Source organism: Ahaetulla prasina, chromosome 2 (genome assembly GCF_028640845.1).
Source record: "Ahaetulla prasina isolate Xishuangbanna chromosome 2, ASM2864084v1, whole genome shotgun sequence".
Taxonomy (NCBI): Eukaryota; Metazoa; Chordata; class Lepidosauria; order Squamata; family Colubridae; genus Ahaetulla; species Ahaetulla prasina.
The window spans coordinates 289,074,973-289,098,288 of NC_080540.1; the positions used below are offsets into that span (position 1 = coordinate 289,074,973).

The 23,316-nt window shown below is 45.8% G+C and overlaps 1 protein-coding gene across 1 annotated transcript in view; it reads right to left on the minus strand.

The window, feature by feature from the left end:
• The window catches only part of MAPK4 (mitogen-activated protein kinase 4), a 63,297-nt gene that overhangs the window by 19,920 nt on the left and 20,061 nt on the right, over positions 1-23,316 (minus strand). The window contains exon 3 of the mRNA XM_058170924.1: positions 6,509-6,653. Coding sequence (XP_058026907.1) covers positions 6,509-6,653 — 145 coding nt within the window. The remainder of the gene's footprint in view (positions 1-6,508; positions 6,654-23,316) is intronic.

Sequence of the window (23,316 nt, forward strand, 5' to 3'; positions counted from 1 at the left end):
AAAGTGACTTCAGCAAGATATGTTTAGACTTTGCCTGACTCAGAGAATGCCAGAAAGCAGATCCTTTATATAGGCCATGGGGTGTGGCTCCATGACTCAGCACTTATCCAGGCCTGCCCCTCCCTTCCTTCTGTTGCCTCCACCTATCAAGTCTTCTGAAGCGAGGGTCACTCCAGTCTGCAGCTGTTGGCAATTGACCTCCCTCAGGCTCACATGCTGTGGAGGAGGGGGAGGGGTCTAGTTGCTCCGTTTGCCTGGGCATGGAGCCAGAGCTGGGGGCTGGAGGTATTTCTTCCTCCTCAGCCTGTCTGGGCATGGAGCCAGGGCTGGGGCCGGGAGGCATACTAGGACATTCCTCCGTGTTCGGAAGCAGATAACAAGGCCCCGGCTGTGGTGAAATCGGACGAGACACAACATGTACCACCATGGCTCTTAAAACGATCACTTTAGATTTAGAATAAAATAAAAGTTGGAAGGGAACCTGGAGGTCTTCTAGCTCAGTCCGCTGTGCTCAAGCAGGAGACCCTATACCCGTGATGGCGAACCTATGGCACGTGTGCCAGTAGCGGCACGCAGAGCCATCTCTCTGGGCAAGCCAGCCATCGCCCATTGCTCTTCTGGGTTCCGGCACGCACATTCCAGCCTGCCAGCTGGTTGTTGTGACCCAGGCCCAAGTAGATAGTAGTAGACGTAATCAGTTCAAAAACAAACAGACTTTATTAGAACAGCTGAGAAGTAACTCATTTTCAGCGTTGTCCAAACTAAATCAAAGCAAATGCTTTATAACGCAATTCTTCAGTCTTATGACCAATCTTGGTCTAATTTGGCAAACTGCCAAAGGCTTTTCTTGGCAAAAGTTCAAAAGCAGAAGACGCCGACAAGAAGCAAGACAAGGAGCAGGGTTGTCAACGTTGTTTTCCGACAAAGAGCCCAAATGCTGTTGTTGTTTAAGCCTTATGGGAGGGGCCAATCATCTCTTGGCCCTACTCCTGAGTCGTCCTCTTTGCTTTAGCTGCTCTTGCCTTCTGGCGGCTCTTCTCATCCGTGCATTAGGAACAGGCTCCTCCTGTTCCTCTGCCTCACTACTATCAGTCTCTGGAGGCTCTGGAGTCCACACCTCATTCCCCGATGGCCCTGATGACCTCTGCCTCTGATACAGAGCCCTTATCCGGGCCTTCCGCAGCCTGCAGGACTGGCCCATGTTTTTCCTCAGCCTCATCGCTGTCTGACTCCATTGCCAGCTCCAAAGGCTGCTGGCGGACCACAACACTGGTCTTCGTGCACACATGCGCTCCAGAAACTGGAAGACCAGGTGACCGGCGGGCATGCACACACCTGATACCGGAAGCTCATGTGCGCACCAAGAAACTGCTCTTCCGGTTTCTGGAGCTCCCACGTGCGCACGTGCTCCTGTTCCGGCTCTCAGTGCGAAAAAGGTTTGCCAACACTGTCCTATACCATTCCACACAAGTGGTTGTCCAGTCTCTTCTTTAAAACCTCCAGTGATGAAGCCCCTACAACTTCTGAAGGCAAGCTGTTCCACTGGTTAATTGTCCTCACCGTTAGGAAGTTTCTCCGTAATTTCAACCTTCATCTCCTTGATTAGTTTCCATCGTTTCTTGTCCTGCCCTCCAGTTCTTTGGAGAATAGATTGACCCTTTTGTCTTTGGGGCAGCTCCTCAAATATTGAAATACTACTATCATGCCACCCCTAGATGACTTTATCTGTTTAGTTACAGTATTTAAGAAAATTTCCACAGTCGCCTACTTTACATACGGATTCTGGGTGGCTAAAGCAGTGGCCGGATTCAGCCGGTTCTGTTTGGATCGCGCGAACTGATAGCGGCGACTGTGGGAGGCTCCACCCGCCTGGAAACAATACGCGACTACTGCGCATGCGCAGAGGTGGGCGCTCATATTTGCGAACCGGTAGGGAAGGTAAGTGAATCCCATCTCTGGGCTAAAGACAATCAACAGAACAAAATATGCGAAACCTCCATAAACCAAGCATAATGCAAACTTGAACCAACCCTAATGGAACAATTAGAGCCCTAACAACACACAACACAGGCCCTTCCTCTATTGGTCTCAACACCCTAACAAGCTGTACCACGTTGCGGTCCAAGGGCGACTAAGTCAGGCCTGATGAACCAATGCATCCTTTCCGCCCCCACCTTGTTGTCTTTAATCCCAGAGCTGGGAGACTGTGTTATTTAGAACTGCTATTAAAACAGCTGCTTGGAGAAGCTATTAGGGCAACAGTCCAAGGGTATGACACCAATTTGGAACGCTCCTCTTGGCTGCCCAGCAGGAATAACGATGCTTCCCAAAGTGGTGCTGAGCAGATGGAAAATGAAGGCATCATGATTAACAGAGTGGAAAACCAGGCAGGATGATGTCTTATTACCAGGACGTGTCCTTGACTTTCTGTGTTTTGGGTCTGGCTGACAGAGACACAAGCTCAAGGAATGGAATGGAACGGAACAGAACGGAATGGAACAAAATAGAACAGAACAGAACAGGGGTGTCAAACTCAAGGGCGGGGGCCGGAACCAGCCCGCAGGATGCTTAGATCTGGCCCACAGGTCTAGAAACAGCGAATGACCAGCCCATGGTGCCTCTGCCGGTGAAAACGGAGCTCAGGCTGGAAGCCCGTTTTTGCTGGAACCATAGGCAGCCCCCACCCCGAAAAGAGTGATGCCAAACTGGCCACACCCACCCCAGCCCCCCAAGGTCAAATTCAACCCTGATGCAGCCCTCAATGAAATTGAGTTTGATACCCCTGGAATAGAGAATTGGACTGGACTGGACTAGAACAGCGCAGTGGTGTGGAGTGGAGTGAAGTTGAGTAGAATATAGTGAAATGGAATGTAACGGAACAGAACAGAATAGAGGATTGGATTAGAATGGAATGGAATGGAATGGAATGGAATGGAACAGAATAGAGGATTGTATTGTATTGTATTGTATTGTATTGTATTGGATTGGATTGGATTGGATTGGATTGTATTGTATTGTATTGTATTGGATTGGATTGGATTGGATTGGATTGGATTGGATTGGATTGGATTAGATTGGATTGGATTGGATTGGAATGGAATGGAATGGCATGGAATGGAACAGAATAGAGGATTGGATTGGATTGGATTGGAATGGAATGGAATAGAATGGAACAGAATAGAGGAGTGGAGTAAAATGGAATGGAACGGAGGAATGGAGTGGAGTCGAGTAGAATATAGTGAAATGGAATGGAATGGAACGGAATAGAACAGAATAGAGGATTGAATTGGACTGGATCGGAATGGAACGGAACGGAATAGCGGAGTGGAGTAAAATGGAATGGAACGGAACGGAACGGAACGGAACAGAGGAGTGGAGTGGAGTGGAGTGAAGTGGACTGGAATGGACTGGACTAGACTAAACTAGACTAAACTAGACTAGAACAGAACAGAATAGAATAGAATAAAATAACGGAACGGAATAGAACACAACTTTATTGGCCAGGTGTGACTGGACACACAAGGAATTTGTCCCCAGTGCATAAGCTCTCAGTATACAAACAAACAAGAAAGTAACATAAAAATAAAATACCAACAGGAAAAGATAGTAGAAAAGACTGTAAGGATAATAACAATACTGCCATATTACATGGGTAAATATCCTTGGACATAAGACAATACGGAGGGAATTAGGTGTTCAGCAGAGAGATGGCATAAGGGAAAACCCACAGAGGGATCCAAACCAGGGACTATTTCCTTCCTTCCCCACCTTCTGGATGTTGGAGGATGTCGGATCAGAGTTGAGGGCGAAGAAATACAGTCCTCGACTTAACAATCATTTATTTAGCACCCGTTAAAAGTTACAATGGCGTTTCAGCCCCGTTCCTCACACTTACAACATCCCCCCGGTCACGTGATTGAAATTTGTGTGCTTGGCAATCAGCATGTATTTAGAATGGTTGCATTGTTTCGGGGTCACGTGATCAACATTTGCAACCTTCCCAGCTGGCTTCCAACAAGCAAAGTCAATCAGGAAACCTGGATTTGCGTAAAGATAACAATTAATGTAATACTCTCTTTCCACTCTCCAATCTCTTTCCACTTATGACTGTATGACTATAACTTGTTGCTGGCAATCCTTATGATTTATATTGATATATTGACCATCAATTGTGTTGTAAATGTTGTACCTTGATGAACGTATCTTTTCTTTTATGTACACTGAGAGCATATGCACCAAGACAAATTCCTTGTGTGTCCAATCACACTTGGCCAATAAAAATTCTATTCTATTCTATTCTATTCTATTCTAATACTTCTATTTAGTACGGAGGTAAGATGGGTAGCCTATAAATTTTATAAATTTATTTATTTATTTATTTAATTTATATACCGCCCTTCTCCCGAAGGACTCAGGGCGGTTTACAGCCAAGGTAAAAAGCACAGATCGGAAAGTTAAAAAACATTTAAACATTTAAAAACTAATTAAATTAAAGGCTGAAGGAATTATAATAAAAACTATGTTAAAACCCCAATAAAAAACTTCATTAAGCCAGCCCTGCACGATGGAACAGAAAGGTCTTTAGCTCGCGGCGAAAGGTCCGGAGATCAGGAAGTTGACGTATCCTCGGAGGCAGTTCATTCCAGAGGGCAGGAACCCCCACAGAGAAGGCTCTCCCCCTTCTACATTGTTTGACCAACGGCACCCTGAGGAGACCCCCTCTATGGGAGTCGATGGGAGGCTATTGGTAGCAGCAGGTGGTCTCGTAGATAACCCGGTCCTATGCCAGAAATAACTGCTGTGATTTGCTTGACACTGGCAAAAAAGGTTGTCGGATGTGCCTCCTTTCAAAACTTAAGAAAGAAAAACCCCAACTCCATTGTTTGTAGAGAAAGGTATCTTTTACTAAGAATGAACTGAATGCAACAAAGTAAAGCAAGTTCTTAATAATAGGTGTGTCTTACACATACATGTCCCCACATAAATTCCACCTCCCTCCAAAGGTCAGACAGTTGGGTCCAATCCACTTCTCCCTCAAGCGTCACGTGGAGGTCAACTTCAGATGATGTCATCTCTCCGTTATGCACAACCATTGGCTGCGAGGGTTATCAGCCCGCTTCTTAGGTTTTTGAATTCATCAGTTTCGTTTCTGGATCTGTCTCCTCCCCCTCCCACCTATGGCAGCTGAAGCAGCTGGCCCACAATTAAAGATACAGTCCCCCTTTCCAATGCCTAGCACTAAAGACAGCTAAATAAACCAATTAACTGAGCAGTACAACAATAAAACAATAAAAGCAGCATTCGGAGGCTGACAGGTTGTAAAATTGGGCGTGACTCACGTAAGAACAGGGGTGTTATTCAGCAGGTTCTGACAGGTTCTGGAGAACCGGTAGAGGAAATTTTGAGCAGTTCGGAGAACCGGCAAATACCACCTCTGGCTGGGTCCAGGAGTGGGGAGGGAATGGGGATTTTGCAGTATCCTTCTCCTGTCACGGCCACCAAGCCACGGCCACAGAACCAGTAGTAAAAAAAAATTGAATTCCACTACTGCGTAAGAACCACTGTGCTTAGCAATAGAAATTCTGATCCCAATTGTGGTTATAAGTCGAAGACTACCTGTACAGGTAGTCCTATCTTACAAAGTTACAACGGCACCGAAAAATATGACTTCTAACTGTTTTTCAGTTATGACCTTTGTAGCATCCCTATGATCACGTGATCAAAATTCAGATGCTTGGCAATTCACATTTATGACGGTGGCAGTGTCGTAGGGTCATGTGATCGATCCCCTTTTGCGACCTTCTGGCAAGCAAAGTTCAGTGGGGAAGCCAGATTCACTTAACAACCGGGTTACTAACTTAACAGCTGCAGTGATTCACTTAACAACTGTGGCAAGAAAGGTCATAAAATGGGGCAAAACTCCCTTTTTTTTTATTTGCATTTATATCCCGTCCTTCTCCGAAGACTCAGGGAGGCTTACACTATGTTAGTAATAGTCTCCATCCTATTTGTATATTTATATACAAAGTCAACTTATTGCCCCCAACAATCTGGGTCCTCATTTTACCTACCTTATAAAGGATGGAAGGCTGAGTCAACCTTGGGCCTGGTGGGACTAGAACCTGCAGTAATTGCAGGCAGCTGCTGTTAATAACAGACTGCATTAGCAGTCTGAGCCACAGAGGCCCCCTTAAGAAATGTCTCAGTTAGCAACAGAAATTTCGGGCTGAGTCGCAGTCATAAACCGAGGACTACTTGTTATTTTCCAGCTGAGGAGGACCAGAAACTTATTTTTCCCCATAACACAAATTGGATGTCCAGATATTTATCAGAATCTACAGTCCACAGCCATTTTATAGATGTAAAGGGCGGGAAAAGCAATCTATGCATTTGTTCCCTAGGTGTGCCTTTTAAAAAAAAAATCAACACAAAAAGAAAGCTGCGAGAGTTTTTAAAGCTCCATTGGGAAACCAAACATATTGATAAAAAACAACAACTGGACACTTACCAGCAAAAAGCATCTTTCCCGTAAGCATCTCTGCCAGGATGCAGCCAGCTGCCCACATGTCAATAGCTTTGGTGTAGTTGTTGGGCGAAAGGAGCAATCGGGGAGATCGATACCATTTGGTCACCAGGCCTTCGGACAGGTAACCCTGAAAGAGGGAAGGAAATCCCCGCATCAAGGTAACGCACAGGCATTGAGCTGTTCTGTGAGAATGCAGAGGTTGAAATTGGCTAGTTGCACAAGTAAGAGAGACGGAGGCAATGGACATGATAAAGATAGAGAGAGAACCTATCCATCTATCTGTAGGGATTCTCAGTCATCCACATCATGTTTCTACATCCAAGTCATGGTTCTACACACATCCAAGTCATGGTTCTACACACATTCAGGTCATGATTCAACAGACATCCAGGTCATGGTTCTACACACATCCAAGTCATGGTTCTATAGTCATCCAGATCATGGTTCTTCAGACATCCAGGTCACGATTATACAGACATCCAGGTCATGGTTCTAACCACATTCAAGTCATGGTTCTACAGAAATCCAGGTCATGGTTCTACAGACATCCAGGTCATGGTTCTACAGACATCCAGGTCATGGTTCTACAGACATCCAGGTCATGGTTCTACAGACATCCAGGTCATGGTTCTATAGACATACAGGTCATGGTTCTACAGACATACAGGTCATGGTTCTATAGACATACAGGTCATGGTTCTACAGACATACAGGTCATGGTTCTACAGGCATACAGATCATGGTTCTATAAACATCCAGGTCATGATTCTACAGACATCCAGGTCATGGTTCTACAGACATCCAGGTCATGGTTCTACAGACATCCAGGTCATGGTTCTACAGACATCCAGGTCATGGTTCTACAGACATACAGGTCATGGTTCTACAGACATACAGGTCATGGTTCTATAGACATACAGGTCATGGTTCTACAGACATACAGGTCATGGTTCTACAGACATATAGGTCATGGTTCTATAGACATACAGGTCATGGTTCTACAGACATACAGGTCATGGTTCTATAAACATCAAGGTCATGGTTCTACAGACAATCTCTACAGACTTTTAGCTATATAATGTGGGATGAACACCCTTTGAATGGTGTGGGAGTAGGAATGGATTTCCAGTGGAAAAAAATTGCAGACCACAGGAACCAGAAGGACTACTCAGGTGACCCTGGGAAACACAGATAAACCTCCAAGTGCTCCAAGGACCCTCTAAAAGGATGCAAATGACCAGCTGTCTGCAAGGAATATAAATCCTTCCACCCCCCACTATCCTGTCAGAGCTGAAGAAGCTTCTTGGATGAGAAGCGAAACGTCTTCAAAGAAAAACAAGAAAGTCCAGTTGCCTCCTGAAAAAAGCACATTCGGGACTATCCATCTATAATTTGATGCACAGTATGGTGTGCTGCAAAATAACTGTACAGGTAGTCCTCGCCTTACAACCACACCTGAGCCCAATTTTTTCACTGCTAAGCAAGACAGTGAGTTTTGCCCCATTTTACGACCTTCCTTGCCACAGTTGTTAAGCAAATCACTGCAGTTGTTAAGTTAGCGACACGATTGTTAAGTGAATCTGGCTTCCCACTTAGCTTGTCGGAAGGTCACAAAAGGGGAATCATATGACTCTTGGGACACCTCCAACCATCATAAATATGAGTCAGTTGCCAAGCATCCAAATTTCAATCAGGTCACCATCGGGATGTTCAGAAGTGTGAAAATGGTCATAAAGTCACTTTTTTCAGTGCTGTTGTAACCGAGAACAGTCACTAAATCAGGGGTCTCCAACCTTGGCAAGTTTAAGACTTGTGGACTTCAACTCCCAGAGTTCCTCAGCCAGCAAAGCAAAGCAAAGCTGGCTGAGGAACTCTGGGAGTTGAAGTCCACAAGTCTTAAACTTGCCAAGGTTGGAGACCCCTGCACTAAATATACTGTTGTTAAGTCGAGGACTACCATAATTGACCTATGTGGCAGATTTACTGAAGGATTTATTGAGATACAGTAGTGGCCAAAATTTTTGGAAAAGTGTATTTGTGAAGTTTGATGGCTAATAACACCACTTTTTTTGGGGAGGGGGGGGAGTTTCAACATAATCCTATCCCACTGCTGGAATGGCTTGGGAATAGCCCAGACCTTAACTCAATTGAAAATCTATGGAGCCGACTAAAGAAACTTGTTAGTCAGAAGCGACCCAGCAATAAAACCCAATTAATAGAAGCAATCATTCAATCTTGGTTTCACATTACAACAGCTGCAGAACTAAAAGATTTTGTTCATTCCATGGGAGGATGTTGTAAGGCCATCATTCATGCTAAAGGTTACCCAGCTAAGTATTAACTCAACATGATAATTTTTTGTATATCTCGTTTTTTCTACGTGTTTCACTTTTCTTCTTTATAACTGCTATTCTAATAGCAAACCCTTGATAAAGATTATTGCATTACATTCTTGATTAAATTATCTTTCCATTGATATATAATTTTATGGTACTATTCAAAAAAAAAAAGTGCTGTTATTAGCTAGTTTTAGAAAATACACTTTTCCCAAAAGGTTTCCACAATTTGGGCCACTACTGCAAAGGTTTTAAACCTCGAATGCAACATGTATTTTAATTAGCTTTTAGCAACTGTAGCAATATTGGCATTACAAGTCCGGTTAGGCCTCATACGAGATTCTCTGCTGTTATTCCATAAAACTGTAGGCGGGCATTGGCCAAGATAATATATCTGGTTTTTCCTCTCTCTTGCAGTTTTATATAAATAATTTCAATACACCCCATACTTTATCATTATTAATTGATAAGCGGCAGAGCAATCTGTTGCCTTCTGCTGAAAAACTAATTTTGCTTAACAGCTGGCTGGAGACATTCTCTTCCACGCATCGCTGCTTTCAGAAAAGACCCAGGTTAAAAAAAAATGCAGTTCAAATGAAGGGCATTTCTGTGCTGCCACCCTGCAAAACCAGTCTGAAAATGATCCACAATGATCTACAGATTCACCAACCTTGCAACACTGGCTCAATAGAAAAGTCCACTTGATTCCATGAACTGCACGCTGTCTGAACCCATATACAAACATGCTTACTTTATGTTGCATGTTTTTATCTGATTATGTATTGGGGGTGGGGGGCGAAGAATCCCAATGGTTACTATGAGGAGTACAAAAATTTAGCAGGCCACTTTTCCCTTTGAAAGACTTAAAGCCCTATAAGTCAGGAGGCAAGTCCTGCAAATAAATGTAGATCTAAAGCTGCAAGGAAAGGAAGGAAGGAAGGAAGGAAGGAAGGAAGGAAGGAAGGAAGGAAGGAAGGAAGGAAGGAAGGAAGGAGGGAGGGAGGAAAGAAGGAAAAAAAGAAAAAGAAAGAAAGAAGTGAGGAAAAGGAAGGGAGGGAGGAGGGAAGGAAAGAAGAAAAGAAGGAAGGAAGGAAGGAAAGTGGGAGGAGGGAGGGAGGAAAAGGAGGAAGAAGGGGAAGAGTGGGGAAGGAGGAGGGAGGGAGGGAAGAAAGAAGAGAGGAGACAGGGAAAGAGGGAAGAAAGAGGAGGGAGGGAGGAGGGAGGGAAGAAAGAGGACTGAGGAGTGAAGGAAGGAAGAAAGAAGGAAAGAGAAAGAAGGAGGAGGAGGGAGGGAGGAAGGAAGGAAGGAAGAAGGGGAAGGAGGGATGATGGGAGGGAGGGAGGGAGAGAAGAAAGAAGAGGGAGAGAGGGAGGGAGGGAGGGAAGGCAGGCAGGCAGGAAGGAAGGAAGACGGAGGAGGGAGGAAAAGGAGGAAGAAGGGAGAAGGAGTGGGGAAGGAGGGATGAAGGAGGAGGGAGGGAGGAAGGAGGAAGAAAGAGATGGAGAGAGGGAAGAAAGAGGAGGAGGAGGAAGAAAGAGGGACTGAGGGAGGAAGGAAGGAAGGAAAAGGAAAGAGAAAGGAAGGAAGGAGGGAGGGAGGAGGAAGGAAGGAAGGAAGAAGGGAAGGAGGATGATGGGAGGGAGGGAAGGGAGGAAGAAAGAAGAGAGGAAGAAAGAGGGAGGAGGAGGAAGAAAGAGGACTGAGGAAGGAAGGAAGGAAGGAAGAAGAAAGGAAGGAAGGAGGAGGGAGGAAGGAAAGAAGAAAGGAAGGAGGGAGGAGGAAGGAAAGAAGAAAAGAAGGAAGGAAGGAAGGAAAGTGGGAGGAGGGAGGGAGGAAAAGGAGGGAAGAAGGGGAAGGAGTGGGGAAGGAGGGAGGGGGAGGGAGGGAAGAAAGAAGAGAGGGAGAGAGGGAAAGAGGGAAGAAAGAGGGAGGGAGGGAGGGAAGAAAGAGGGACTGAGGGAAGGAAGGAAGAAAAGAAGGAAAGAGAAAGAAGGAGGGAGGGAGGGAGGAGGAAGGAAGGAAGGAAGAAGGGGAAGGAGGGATGATGGGAGGGAGGAGGGAGGGAAGAAGAAGAGAGGAGAGAGGGAGGGAGGGAGGGAAGGCAGGCAGGCAGGAAGGAAGACGGGAGGGAGGGAGGAAAAGGAGGGAAGAAGGGGGAAGGAGTGGGGAAGGAGGGATGAAGGAGGAGGGAGGGAGGGAAGGGAGGAAGAAAGAGATGGAGAGAGGGAAGAAGAGGAGGAGGGAGGAGGAGGAAGAAAGAGGGACTGAGGAGTGAAGGAAGGAAGGAAAAGGAAAGAGAAAGGAAGGAAGGAGGGAGGGAGGAGGAAGGAAGGAAGGAAGAAGGGAAGGAGGGATGATGGGAGGGAGGAAGGAAGGAAGAAAGAAGAGAGGAAGAAAGAGGGAGGAGGAGGAAGAAAGAGGACTGAGGAAGGAAGGAAGGAAGGAAGAAGAAGGAAGGAAGGAGGAGGGAGGAAGGAAGAAGAAAGGAAGGAGGGAGGAGGAAGGAAGAAGAAAAGAAGGAAGGAAGGAAGGAAAGTGGGAGGAGGAGGGAGGAAAAGGAGGAAGAAGGGGAAGAGTGGGGAAGGAGGAGGGGAAGGAGGGAAGAAAGAAGAGAGGAGACAGGGAAAGAGGGAAGAAAGAGGGAGGGAGGGAAGAAAGAGGGACTGAGGGAGTGAAGGAAGGAAGGAAAAAAGGAAAAGAGAAAGAAAGGAAGGAAGGAGGGAGGGAGGAAGGAAAAGGAAGGAAGAAGGGGAAGGAGGGATGATGGGAGGGAGGGGGAGGGAGGGAAAAAAGAAGAGGGAGAGAGGGAGGGAGGAGGAAGGAAGGAAGGAAGGAAGGAAGGAGGGAGGGAGGGAGGGAGGAAAAGGAGGGAAGAAGGGAGAAGGAGTGGGGAAGGAGGGATGAAGGGAGGGAGGGGGAGGGAGGGGAAGGGAGGGAAGAAAGAGATGGAGAGAGGGAAGAAAGAGGAGGAGGAGGAAGAAAGAGGACTGAGGGAGGAAGGAAGGAAGGAAAAAGGAAAGAGAAAGAAGGAAGGAAGGAGGGAGGGAGGAAAGGAAGGAAGAAGGGGAAGGAGGGATGATGGGAGGAGGGAGGAGGAGGAAGAAAGAAGAGAGGAAGAAAGAGGGAGGAGGGAGGGAAGAAAGAGGACTGAGGAAGGAAGGAAGGAAGAAAGAAGGAAGGAAGGAGGAGGGAGGAAGGAAGAAGAAAGGAAGGAGGAGGAGGGAGGAAAGAAAAGAAAGAAAGAAAGAAAGAAGGAGGAAAAGGAAGGAGGGAGGAGGGAAGGAAGGAAGAAAAGAAGGAGGGAAGGCGGGAGGAGGGAGGGAGGAAAAGGAAGGAAGGAAGGAGGGAGGGAGTGAAGAAAGGAAGAAAAGAAGAAAAAAAAAGGAAGGAAGGAGGGAGGGAGGGAGGGAGGAGGAGGAAGAAGGGGAAGGAGGGAGGAAGGAAAGTGGGAGGAGGAGGGAGGAGGGAGGGAGGGGGAAGTAGGGAAGAAAGAAGAGAGGGAGAGAGGGGAGAAAGAGGGACGGAAGGAAGGAAGGAAGGAAGGAAGGAAGGAAGGAAGGAAGGAAGGAAGGAAGGGTTTTCCTGCAGTTTCAAATGCATTAAACCTGCATTAAATCAAAATAAATCAGCTCAGCTCCTGAACACAGTTGATGTCAAGGCATCACAAGCATCAGGGACTGGTTTTGAATTTTTGAAAAGCTTTTCTGTGGAAGCGATCTAGGATCAAACCCTTAAAAGAAACGTTAATGGGTCTGTTAAACGCAGAGACACCAAGCTTGGGAGCGCATGTACCATAAAATGCTAAGCATCGGATTCATAATAGCCACTTGGCAGATTAAACAAAGCAGAAATTAGTTCTAATGGTTAGTTACACAATTAGCTTGTTGGCACCATGGGAAAGATTTTCAAAAGTCTGAAAGCAACTTTTCCAAGACCATCATATGGCAACACAAAGAGGGATGTGAGAAAAATGGGAGTGATGTCTTTGTTTATTAAGTGAAGCTTTGTGTCTTGGTTTCTGGGCTTCATGGATTTTATTCCTATAAATTTATTGGCTTTCAGAAGAATCAAAGATAATTAAGGAGCTGGAAGCTAAAGCATACAATGAACGGTTGTAGGAACTTGGTATGGCTTAGTCTAACAAAGAGAAGGACTAGGGGGGTGACATGATAGCAGTCTTCCAATATTTGAGGGGTTCTCACAGACAGGAGGTGGTCAAGCTATTCTCCAAAGCACCTGAAGGCAGGACAAGAAACAATGGATGGAAACTCATCAAGGAGAGAAGCAACCGCGAACTAAGGAGAAATTTCTTGACAGTGAAAACAATGAATCGGTGGCATGGCTTGCCTTTGGAAGTTGTGGGTGCTCCATCATTGGAGATTTTGAAGAAGTGATTGGACAACCATTTGTCTGAAATGGTAGAGGGTCTCCACCTTGAGCAAAGGGTTGAACTAGAAGACCTCCAAGGTCCCTTCCGACGCTGTTATTTTATTATTTTGTTTCTGATCCGCAGAAAACCCTCCGCATCAAAAAACATCCTTGAAGTTATGGGCCCTTTCCAGCCCCTCGCTTTATTTTATCTAACCTGCAGCTTGGATTTGCACTTGATTTTACCAGTCTGGGGTTATATAGCAGGGGTCTCCAACCTTGTCAACTTTAAGACTTGTGGACTTCAACTCCCAGAATCCCTCAGCCAGCAAAGCTGGCTGAGGGATTCTGGGAGTTGAAGTCCACAAGTCTTAAAGTTGATGTTGTGCCTCGTCCGATCTCACCACAGCCGGGACCTTCTTACCTGCTTCCGAACACGGAGGAATGTCCTAGTATGCCTCCCGGCCCCAGCCCTGGCTCCATGCCCAGACAGGCTGAAGAGGAGGAAGTATCTCCAGCCCCCAGCTCTGGCTCCATGCCCAGGCAAACGGAGCAACTAGACCCCTCCCCCTCCCCCACAGCATGTGAGCCTGAGGGAGGTCAATTGCCAACAGCTGCCGACTGGAGTGACCCTCGCATCAGAAGACTTGATAGGCGGAGGCAACAGAAGGAAGGGAGGGGCAGGCCTGGATAAGTGCTGAGTCATAGAGCCACACCCCATGGCCTATATAAAGGATCTGCTTTCTGGCATTCTCTGAGTCAGGCAAAGTCTAAACATATCTTGCTGAAGTCACTTTCTGGTCTCCTGCCTGCCCTGAGGACTTTGCTAGGACTTTGGTAGAGCTGCAGAGGCACGCCTGATTCGGGTTTCCCTGACCCGGCCGTCAGCGGAGGAGTGGGACACGACAGTTGACAAGGTTGGAGACCCTTGTTATATATGGCAAATATTTATTTGCTAGCTGCATTTTCCCCCCCGATCTTCTCTCTCTTTCAAAACAAAAACAGCCCAATGGTCAAAAACGAGTTTATTCCAAGATCTTGGGGCACCAAAAACACTCACGCGGTTTGCAAGCCCTGTCAGCAGGTGGGGTTGTGCAAAGATCGACCCGTGTTGGTGCGAGTTAAAGCGAGATCAAAAGCCCAGCTGCACCAAAGAAAGAATATATTGGAGGAAAAAGGCTTTGGCGGGGGGGGGGCGTAAGCAGGATAGCAGGAGCCAAATCTTGACTCACGTGGGCCAAGAGGGAGGGCCAAACCTGTTTCCCTTGCCAAAAATCACAGTCACCCAAAAGCTGAGGTTCGCGATTGCCCCTTGCGCGCTCCTAAAAGTGAATAAAAGGTCTCGCTTTTAACTTCTGTGTCCAACTATTATTTTTTTTCTTCTTGCGGTTCAACAGAGGGCAAGTGCAATCTGGGTGAGAGGGGGAAAAAAAACACAACACCCCAATCACCCTTAATCGTCCGTACAATTAAAGATAATTCGCACCATAACATATTAAAAACAACAGTTGAGGAATAAAGGCCCCTCTTCGATTTGTCCCTTTGTCCCTTTGCTTTCTTTTATAACCGGGCATGACCAATCACTGCGTCTGGCTTTTGAAAAAGCCACTTAATTTTATCTTTTTTTCCCTTGCCGGGTCTGGCAAGTAATTGAGACAGCTTAGCCAAAGTTCTTTACAGGCAGCTTTGCAATGATTACTCTCCACCATCACCACCCACCCACCCCCGTTCTAATTGCTCATGTTCCCTAAAACAAGAAGAATTCTAAAAGGCACCACCATATATGGGCCGATAATGCGTTTCCAGACACCATCCAGCGTGGAAGAGTTTCAATAGATCCCTTCTTCTTTGCCAGGAACTCATTCACAAAACGAAACAAAGTCTTCTTTTGAGAGACAGGCTGGGAATGCGCCTGTGGATCGTACACACCCTTGGCACCTGCCAGGTTTGCTGTTTTTAAAGAAAGTTTCTTTTAATGAAATGAATGGGGGGGGGGTGGCATTGGTCGCAAACAATTTCATTCTGGATTCCATTCCAGGGACGTTGCTCCAAACGGAGACCACAAGCATTCTTAGAAAAGAAAAGAGGTTTAACAGAGTGTGTACAGCTATCATACAATAGCCTGAATATCTAACCAGCAGCAAACTGGGCGGATTTAATTTCAGAGGTGATCAGAGCACTGTTAGGAAGTTTAAAGAGGCCAATCTGAATTGAATGTCAACTCGCAAAGCATCCCTGGGGCCTGCTCTCGAGTTGCCGTAGGCAAGGAGGATGGGAAACCGACGAAGCAGCACGGCAGCCAAAAAAACAGAAGCACATTCCAGACATCTCTCTCTCAAGGCTGTCTCCCAGGGTTACCCACAGCAGCCGGAGGGGAGTGATCTCTACAAGCCGCGAAATTGCTCCGTTGGAGAATGTGATTGATGACACATCCTGGGGGGAGGGGGGAAACAGGGTCATGATTGGGGCGTAAATTACGTGGTCAGAGTTGGCTTCACCTGGAACGCGGACATGAAGCTCCTAATAAATAACTGGATTTCTTTTGAAGTTTGGCTTGAGGCTCGTGATTTAATTAAGGCATCCGTCGGAACCCTGACATTTCCTCTCATTATTAGATTTCAGACAGTTTGCTAGTGAAGATCTGCATATAATTACAGGTAGTCCTTGACTTATAACCACAATTGATCCTAAAGTTTCTGTTGCTAAGCAAGAGAGTTGTTAAGTGACTTGTGCCCCATTTTACAACCTCTCTTGTAACGGTCGTTAAGTGAATGACTGCAGTTGTTAAGTTAGTAACTGTTGTTAAGTGGCTCTGGCTCCCCCACTGACTTTGTCAGAAGGTTGCAAAAGATGATCACATGACCCACAGAAACTGCAACTGTCATAAATATGAGTCAGTTGCTAAGCATCTAAATTTTGATAACGTAACCATGGGGATACGGCAACGGTCGTAAGTGTAAAAAACAGTCGTAAGTAACTTTTTCAGTGCCATTGTCACTTCAAACGGTCACTAAATGAACTGTTGTAAATCGAGGATTACCTGTCTTACACACACACCTTCACAACAAGCCATGTTCTGCTATTTCTCCGCCTTGATGAATTTTGGCGCTTGTTGAATCTGCCTTGGCATGTTTGCACTTCTCTGAAGATGCATAATATTTTTTTCTGAATCTGGTAACATTTTGCAGACTTTATTCCAATTTGTAGGCCAGGGAGAAAAGTATAATGCTGCACAGGTAGGCCTCAATTTATGACCACAACGGAGCCCAAAATTTATGTTGCTAAGTGAGAAATTCGTTAAGGGAGTTTTGCCCCATTTTACAACTTTTCTTGCCACAGTTGTTAAGTGAATCACTGCAGTTCTTAAAGCAGTAAATAAGATGATCAAAGGCCTGGAGACTAAAACATATGAAGAACGGCTGCAGGATTTGGGTTTGGCTAGTCTAAAGAAAAGAAGAATTAGGGGCGACATGGTAGCAGTATTCCAGTATTTGAAGGGTTGCCACAAAGAAGAGGGGGTCAAATTATTCTCCAAAGCACCAGAGGACAGGACAAAAAACAATGGTTGGAAACTAACCAAAGACAGAAGCAATGTGAAATTAAGGAGGAATTTCCTCAAATTGAGGACAATTAACCAGTGGAACAGCTTGCCTTCAGAAATCATGTGCACTCCATCCCAGGAGGTTTTTAAGAAGAGACTGGACAGCCATTTATCTGAAATGGTATAGTCTCCTGCTTGAGCAGGGGGCTAGACTAGAAGACCTCCAAGGTCCCTTCCAGCTCTAGTCTAGTCTAGTCTAGCTAAACACGGGTGTTAAGTGAATCTGGTTTCCCCCATTGACTTTGCTTGTCAGAAGGTCCCAAAAGGTGATCGCATGACCGCAGGACACTGCAACCCGTCACAAATGTGAAGCATCCGAATGTAAATCATGTGACTATGGGGATGCTGCAACAGTCGTGTGTGTGCGTGTGAAAAATGGTCACTTTTTTCAGTACCATTGTAACTTCAAACGGTCACGAAACAAACTTGTTGTAAGTCGAGGACTACTGTTGTGTCTCGTCCGATCTCACCACCACAGCCGGGGTCTGCTTATCTGCTTCCGAACGCTGAAGAATGTCCTAGCATGCCTCCCGGCCCCAGCCCTGGCTCCATGCCCAGACAGGCTGAGGAGGGGGCATCTCCCGGCCCCAGCCCTGGCTCCATGCCCAGACAGGCTGAGGAGGGGGCATCTCCCGGCCCCAGCCCTGGCTCCATGCCCAGACAGGCTGAAGAAGGGCAAGTATCTCCAGCCCCCAGCTCTGGCTCCATGCCCAGGCAAACGGAGCAACTAGACCCCTCCCCCTCCTCCACAGCATGTGAGCCTGAGGAAGGTTTATTACCAACAGCTGCCGATTGGAATGACCCTCGCGTCAGAAGAATTGATAGGCGGCGGCGTCAGAAGGAAGGGAGGGGCAGGCCTGGATAAGTGCTGAGTCATGGAGCCACACCCCATGGCCTATATAAAGGATCTGCTTTCTGGCAGTCTCTGAGTCAGGCAAAGTCTAAACATATCTTGCTGAAGTCACTTTCTGGTCTCCTGCCTGCCCTGAGGACTTTGCTAGGACTTTGGCAGAGCTGCAGAGGCACGCCTGATTCGGATTTCCCTGACCCGGCCGTCAGCGGAGGAGTGGGACACGACAACTACCTGTACTGGCTCAGCAACCATCCTTGCGTGGTTTAATTAAGGCGAACTTGTTAATTAATCTGGGGGTGGTGGCTGATTGAAAAAGGAAAGCTCGCATTCACTTGCACCCTATAAAATTGGTCCGTCCCTTGAAGTTGCACAGGAAAAAAAGCCGGCTCCGCGTTTTCTACATTGGCCTTTCAGATATTTGACAGATGGCAATCATTTTTCCCTCGGCTTGAACTAAGCACAACCATTCATTCCATTTCGGTTGTTTTTCCGGAGGCATCCAATTGCCCCCATATTGAATGCTTGACTGTGTTTTGTCGGAATGTTTTTCTTGTGCCAAAGGTGAAGTGATGCCACATGGACCGAGGATCTGTCGGCTCAATTATTAAATGTCACCAGAGACCGAACTCCTGAGCATCTTCTAAATGGCTCCCAATTTCAGCCAGACAGCTGAAACGAGAAAAATCCACTCGAAAATAATATTTTCAATGACCAAGTTTCTGCTGCCCTGGACCGTAACTACAATAGTGTAGTTCCTCTACAGAGGAATTATTGAGTCTGTCATTTGCACCTCTATAACTGTCTGGTTCGGTTCTGCAACCCAACAAGAAAAAACAGACTTCAGAGGATAATTAGAACTGCAGAAAAAATAATTGCTACCAACCTGCCTTCCATTGAGGACCTGTATATTGCACGAATCAAGAAGAGGGCCGTGAAAATATTTGCAGATCCCTCGCATCCTGGACATAAACTGTTTCAACTCCTACCCTCAAAACGATGCTATAGAGCACTGCACACCAGAACAACTAGACACAAGAACAGTTTTTTCCCGAAGGCCATCACTCTGCTAAACAAATAATTCCCTCAACACTGTCAGACTATTTACTGAATCTGCACTACTATTAATCGTTTCATAGTTCCCATCACCAATCTCTTTCCACTTATGACTGTATGACTATAACTTGTTGCTGGCAATCCTTATGATTTATATTGATATATTGACCATCAATTGTGTTGTAAATGTTGTACCTTGATGAACGTATCTTTTCTTTTATGTACACTGAGAGCATATGCACCAAGACAAATTCCTTGTGTGTCCAATCACACTTGGCCAATAAAATTCTATTCTATTCTATTCTAGTGGCCAAAATTGTGGAAAACCATTTGGGAAAAGTGTATCTTTGAGGTTTGATGGCTAATAACCCCCCCCTTTTTTTTTTTTTTGAGTTTCAAGATAATCCTCACCGTTGGACTGGCCTGGGAGTAGCTCAGACCTTAACCCAATTGAAAATCTATGGTAAAAATGTCATAAAAATGCAAGTAGAAAAATAGGGACCATCTTTGATGGGAAGTTAACAGCGTTTCCTGCGCCTTTTGCATTTAGTCACGCCGGCCACATGACCACGGAGATGTCCTCGGACAGCGCTGGCTCTTTGGCTTTGGAACGGAGATGATCACCGTCCCCTAGAGTCGAGAACAACTAGCACGTATGTGCGAGGGGAACCTTTACCTTTAATATAAAATACAAAAACAAATAGTAGGAAAACTAGGGGAGGAAAAGGGGAAGCAGAGAGTGCAGAAAAGAAGGGAAAAAAGAAAGAAGAGGTATTGACTTCTGACTCCCTGTGGTGCAGTATGATAAGATAGAAACATCCAACCTCAACTTTTTACTTTTATATAGCGGTATAAACTAGCCATTTCTATATCGGCAAATCTATCTAATCAATAAAACCCAAAATCCAAGCTTCATTTTTTCCCCCACCTCAAGCACAAAGCCATAAAGCGGTTTCCAAGAAGAAATAAAAGTACTGATTTTTCTTTTTCTTTCATCAAAGTGGTCAATTTAGCCATCTCTGCTAACTCCATCAACTTTTGCAGAACTATGAACGGTCGCTAAGTGATTGGTCACAAATCAAGGACGACCTGCACCATCTAAACGCAGATTCCACTGCTCACTCAGAGGCTGTGGGGAATGGGTATTAAGGTATTAGTTATGAAGAAGAGCTGAAAGAAAAAGAGGAGAATGAGTAGGAGAAGAAACCAACAGAGGCAAGGAAGATAAACAAGTGAAGAATAGAAATGAGATCTTCCAATTCTAATCTTCATTTATTTGTCTTCCTTGTCTCTGTTGGTTTCTTCTCCTACTCATTCTCTTCTTTTTCCTTTGGCTCTTTTTCATAACTACCATAATACCCTAATACCAGAAATGGTATTCACTTACCTTAACTACTGGTTTGCAAATGTGAGCGCGCCTCTGTGCATGCACAGGGCCTTCCGTGCATGCGCAGAGATCAAAAACATGGATAAATTACATCCAGGCGGGTGGGCAGAGCCTCCCAAAGCCAGCGCTACCGGCTTGTCCAAACTGGATAGACCTGGCTGAATACCACCACTCCCTAATACCCATTCCCCTCCAATTCTGAGTGAGCAGTGGTGTCTGAGTTTAGATGGTGCTGGTAATCCTTGATTTATGACCGATCACTTAATGACCATTCAAAGTTCTGCAAAAGTTGATGATGGCTAAATTAGCAGAGATGGCTAAATCGACTGCTTTGATAAAAGAAAAAAAAAATATCGGTACTGTTATGTCTACCTGGAAACCACTTCTGGACTTTGTGCTTGAGATAGGAGAAAATGAAATTTTGATTTTGGGTTTTGCATCTAGACAAAAGCACAATATCCATTGAGCAAGGCAAGCTGACCACAAGAGTTAAGACATGAGTTGGGAGAGGAGGTGGCTGTACCTGATGCTTTCCAAGAAGCACCCCCCCTCCCCGATTTCTCTTCTTTGATCTCCCACCTGTAGGGAGTGAGGGGACCCAAGGTCTTTGCCAAACACTTAGCATTTTGTTCCCATTTTGCTCGGGGTTTCTGACTTTCTGAGTCAGAAAGAAGCACACAGAGCGCAAGGAAGCGTTCCCACTGGCAGTGACATGTTTTCTTAAATTAGGGAAGACAAAATGTAAATATGTAAAACTGGAACACCCTCCTGCTAGCTTGCTGCATCTGGTGGTGGGAGGAAGCAGCCGTGCTAAAAAAGTGGAAATTCCCCTGCCATCTGGCAAAAATTGAATTCTCCGTGCTCGAAGGTAGCTCATGGTTAAGCTCCATGCAGTAAATCTCCTGTTTTCAAGCCCTTTGCAAGGTCCCCTCATTGTCGATGACGGCAATGACGGCAAAAAAAGAAAAAAGAAAAAAAGAAAAAAAGAATTTCACCTTTATTTAGACCTTTCCCCCCCCCCTCCTCCCATGCATATGGCATGCAGGGGAGAATAATAAAAACAATTTTCAAAACTGCCTGACAAAAGAAGGTCGGGCATTCTCATCACGTTGGCTGTGGCTTCTGCCAGGTGCGAGCTGACATCTCCATCATGGCCCTGTTATTAATCCCAAGGATAAGCTCCGAAAAAGGTAGCAATTTACTCACAGGAGCATGTAGCTGGTTTCCTATCATTATCTTTTATTCCCTGATGAGAAGATGGTACCCTGTTTAAAGGCATTACTTTCTTTAGCCACACACCGAAAAATGAGGTTCTATTGCTGCTATTTTAAAAAACCCAAATGTGTTCTCTCTCTCTCTCTCTCTCTCCCGTCTCTCTGTCTCTCTCTGTCTCTTTCTCTCTCTCTCTCTCCTCTCTCTGTCTCTCTCTCTCCTCTCTCTCTCTTCTCTCCTCTCTCCCTCCTCTGTCTCTCTCTCTCTCTGTGTCTCTGTCTCTCTCGCCTCTTTGTCTCTCTCTCCCCTCTCTCTCTCCCCTCTCCCCCCTCTCTGTCCCCCTCTCCTCTCTCTCTGTCTCTCTCTCACACACCGAAAAATGAGGTTCTATTGCTGCTATTTTAAAAAACCCAAATGTGTTCTCTCTCTCTCTCTCTCCCCTCTGTCTCTCTCTCTGTCTCTCTCTTCTCTGTCTCTCTCTCCTCTCTCTCCCCTCTCTCCCTCCTCTGTCTCTCTCCTCTCTCTCTCTCTCTCCTCTGTCTCTGTCTCTCTCTGTGTGTGTGTCTCTGTCTCTCTCCTCTCTCCCTCTTCCCTCTCTCTGTCTCTCTCGCCTCTCTGTCTCTCTCGCCTCTCGCCTCTTTGTCTCTCTCTCCCCTCTCCCCCTCTCTCTCCCCCTCTCCTCTCTCTCTCTCTCACACACCGAAAATTGAGGTTCTATTGCTGCTATTTTAAAAAACCCAAATGTGTTCTCTCTCTCTCTCTCCCCCCTCTGTCTCTCTGTCTCTCTCTCTCTTCTCTCTCTGTCTCTCTCTCCTCTCTCTCTCCTCTCTCCCTCCTCTGTCTCTCTCTGTCTCTTTCTCTCTCTCTCTCCTCTCTCTGTCTCTTTCTCTCCTCTCTCTCTCTTCTCTCCTCTCTCCCTCCTCTGTCTCTTTCTCCTCTGTCTCTGTCTCTGTCTCTCTGTCTCTCTGTCTCTCTCTCTCTCTGTGTCTCTGTCTCTCTCTCCTCTCTCCCTCTTCCCTGTCTCTCTCGCCTCTCTTTCTCTCTCTCCTCTCTCCCTCTTCCCTCTCTCTGTCTCTCTCGCCTCTCTGTCTCTCTCGCCTCTCGCCTCTTTGTCTCTCTCTCCCCTCTCTCTCTCCCCTCTCCCCCCCCTCTCTCCCCCTCTCCTCTCTCTCTGTCTCTCTCTCACACACCGAAAAATGAGGTTCTATTGCTGCTATTTTAAAAAACCCAAATGTGTTCTCTCTCTCTCTCTCTCCCCTCTGTCTCTCTCTCTCTGTCTCTCTCTTCTCTCTCTGTCTCTCTCTCTCCTCTCTCTCTCCTCTCTCCTCTCTCCCTCCTCTGTCTCTCTCTCCCTCCTCTGTCTCTCTCTCCTCTGTCTCTGTCTCTCTCTCTGTGTGTGTGTCTCTGTCTCTCTCTCCTCTCTCCCTCTTCCCTTTCTCTGTCTCTCTAGCCTCTCTGTCTCTCTCGCCTCTCTCCTCTTTTTTTTTTTTTTTTTATTGAAAGAGTTTTAAAAAAAACAAAAACATTTTCCCCCTTTTTTCCCCCCCCCTCCCAAAAAAAAAAAAAAAACAAAACATCCTCCCTCCCCACCCCGGCTTCCCGGGTCAATCCTGAGTAAAGTCCAATCCAAATAACCACATCCAAAGCTTTTCGTCTCCCAACCCCCTCCCCATTACATAAAATAACTTTCTAATTATTCAAAGGCAATCTGATATTTCTTAATCTGATATCTGTTTTGTAGATAATCAATCCATTTTTTCCATTCAATTAAATATCTTTCCTGCGTATTGTCTTTTAAAAACGCTGAGATTTTAGCCATCTCAGCCAAGTTAATAACTTTCAATATCCATTCTTCTATTGTAGGTATCTCTTCTTTCTTCCAGTATTGTCCAATCAACAGTCTTGCTGCTGTTATTAAGTTCAAAATCAGTTTAGTCTCAATCCCTGTACAATCCATTATAATTCCCAAAAGGAAAAAT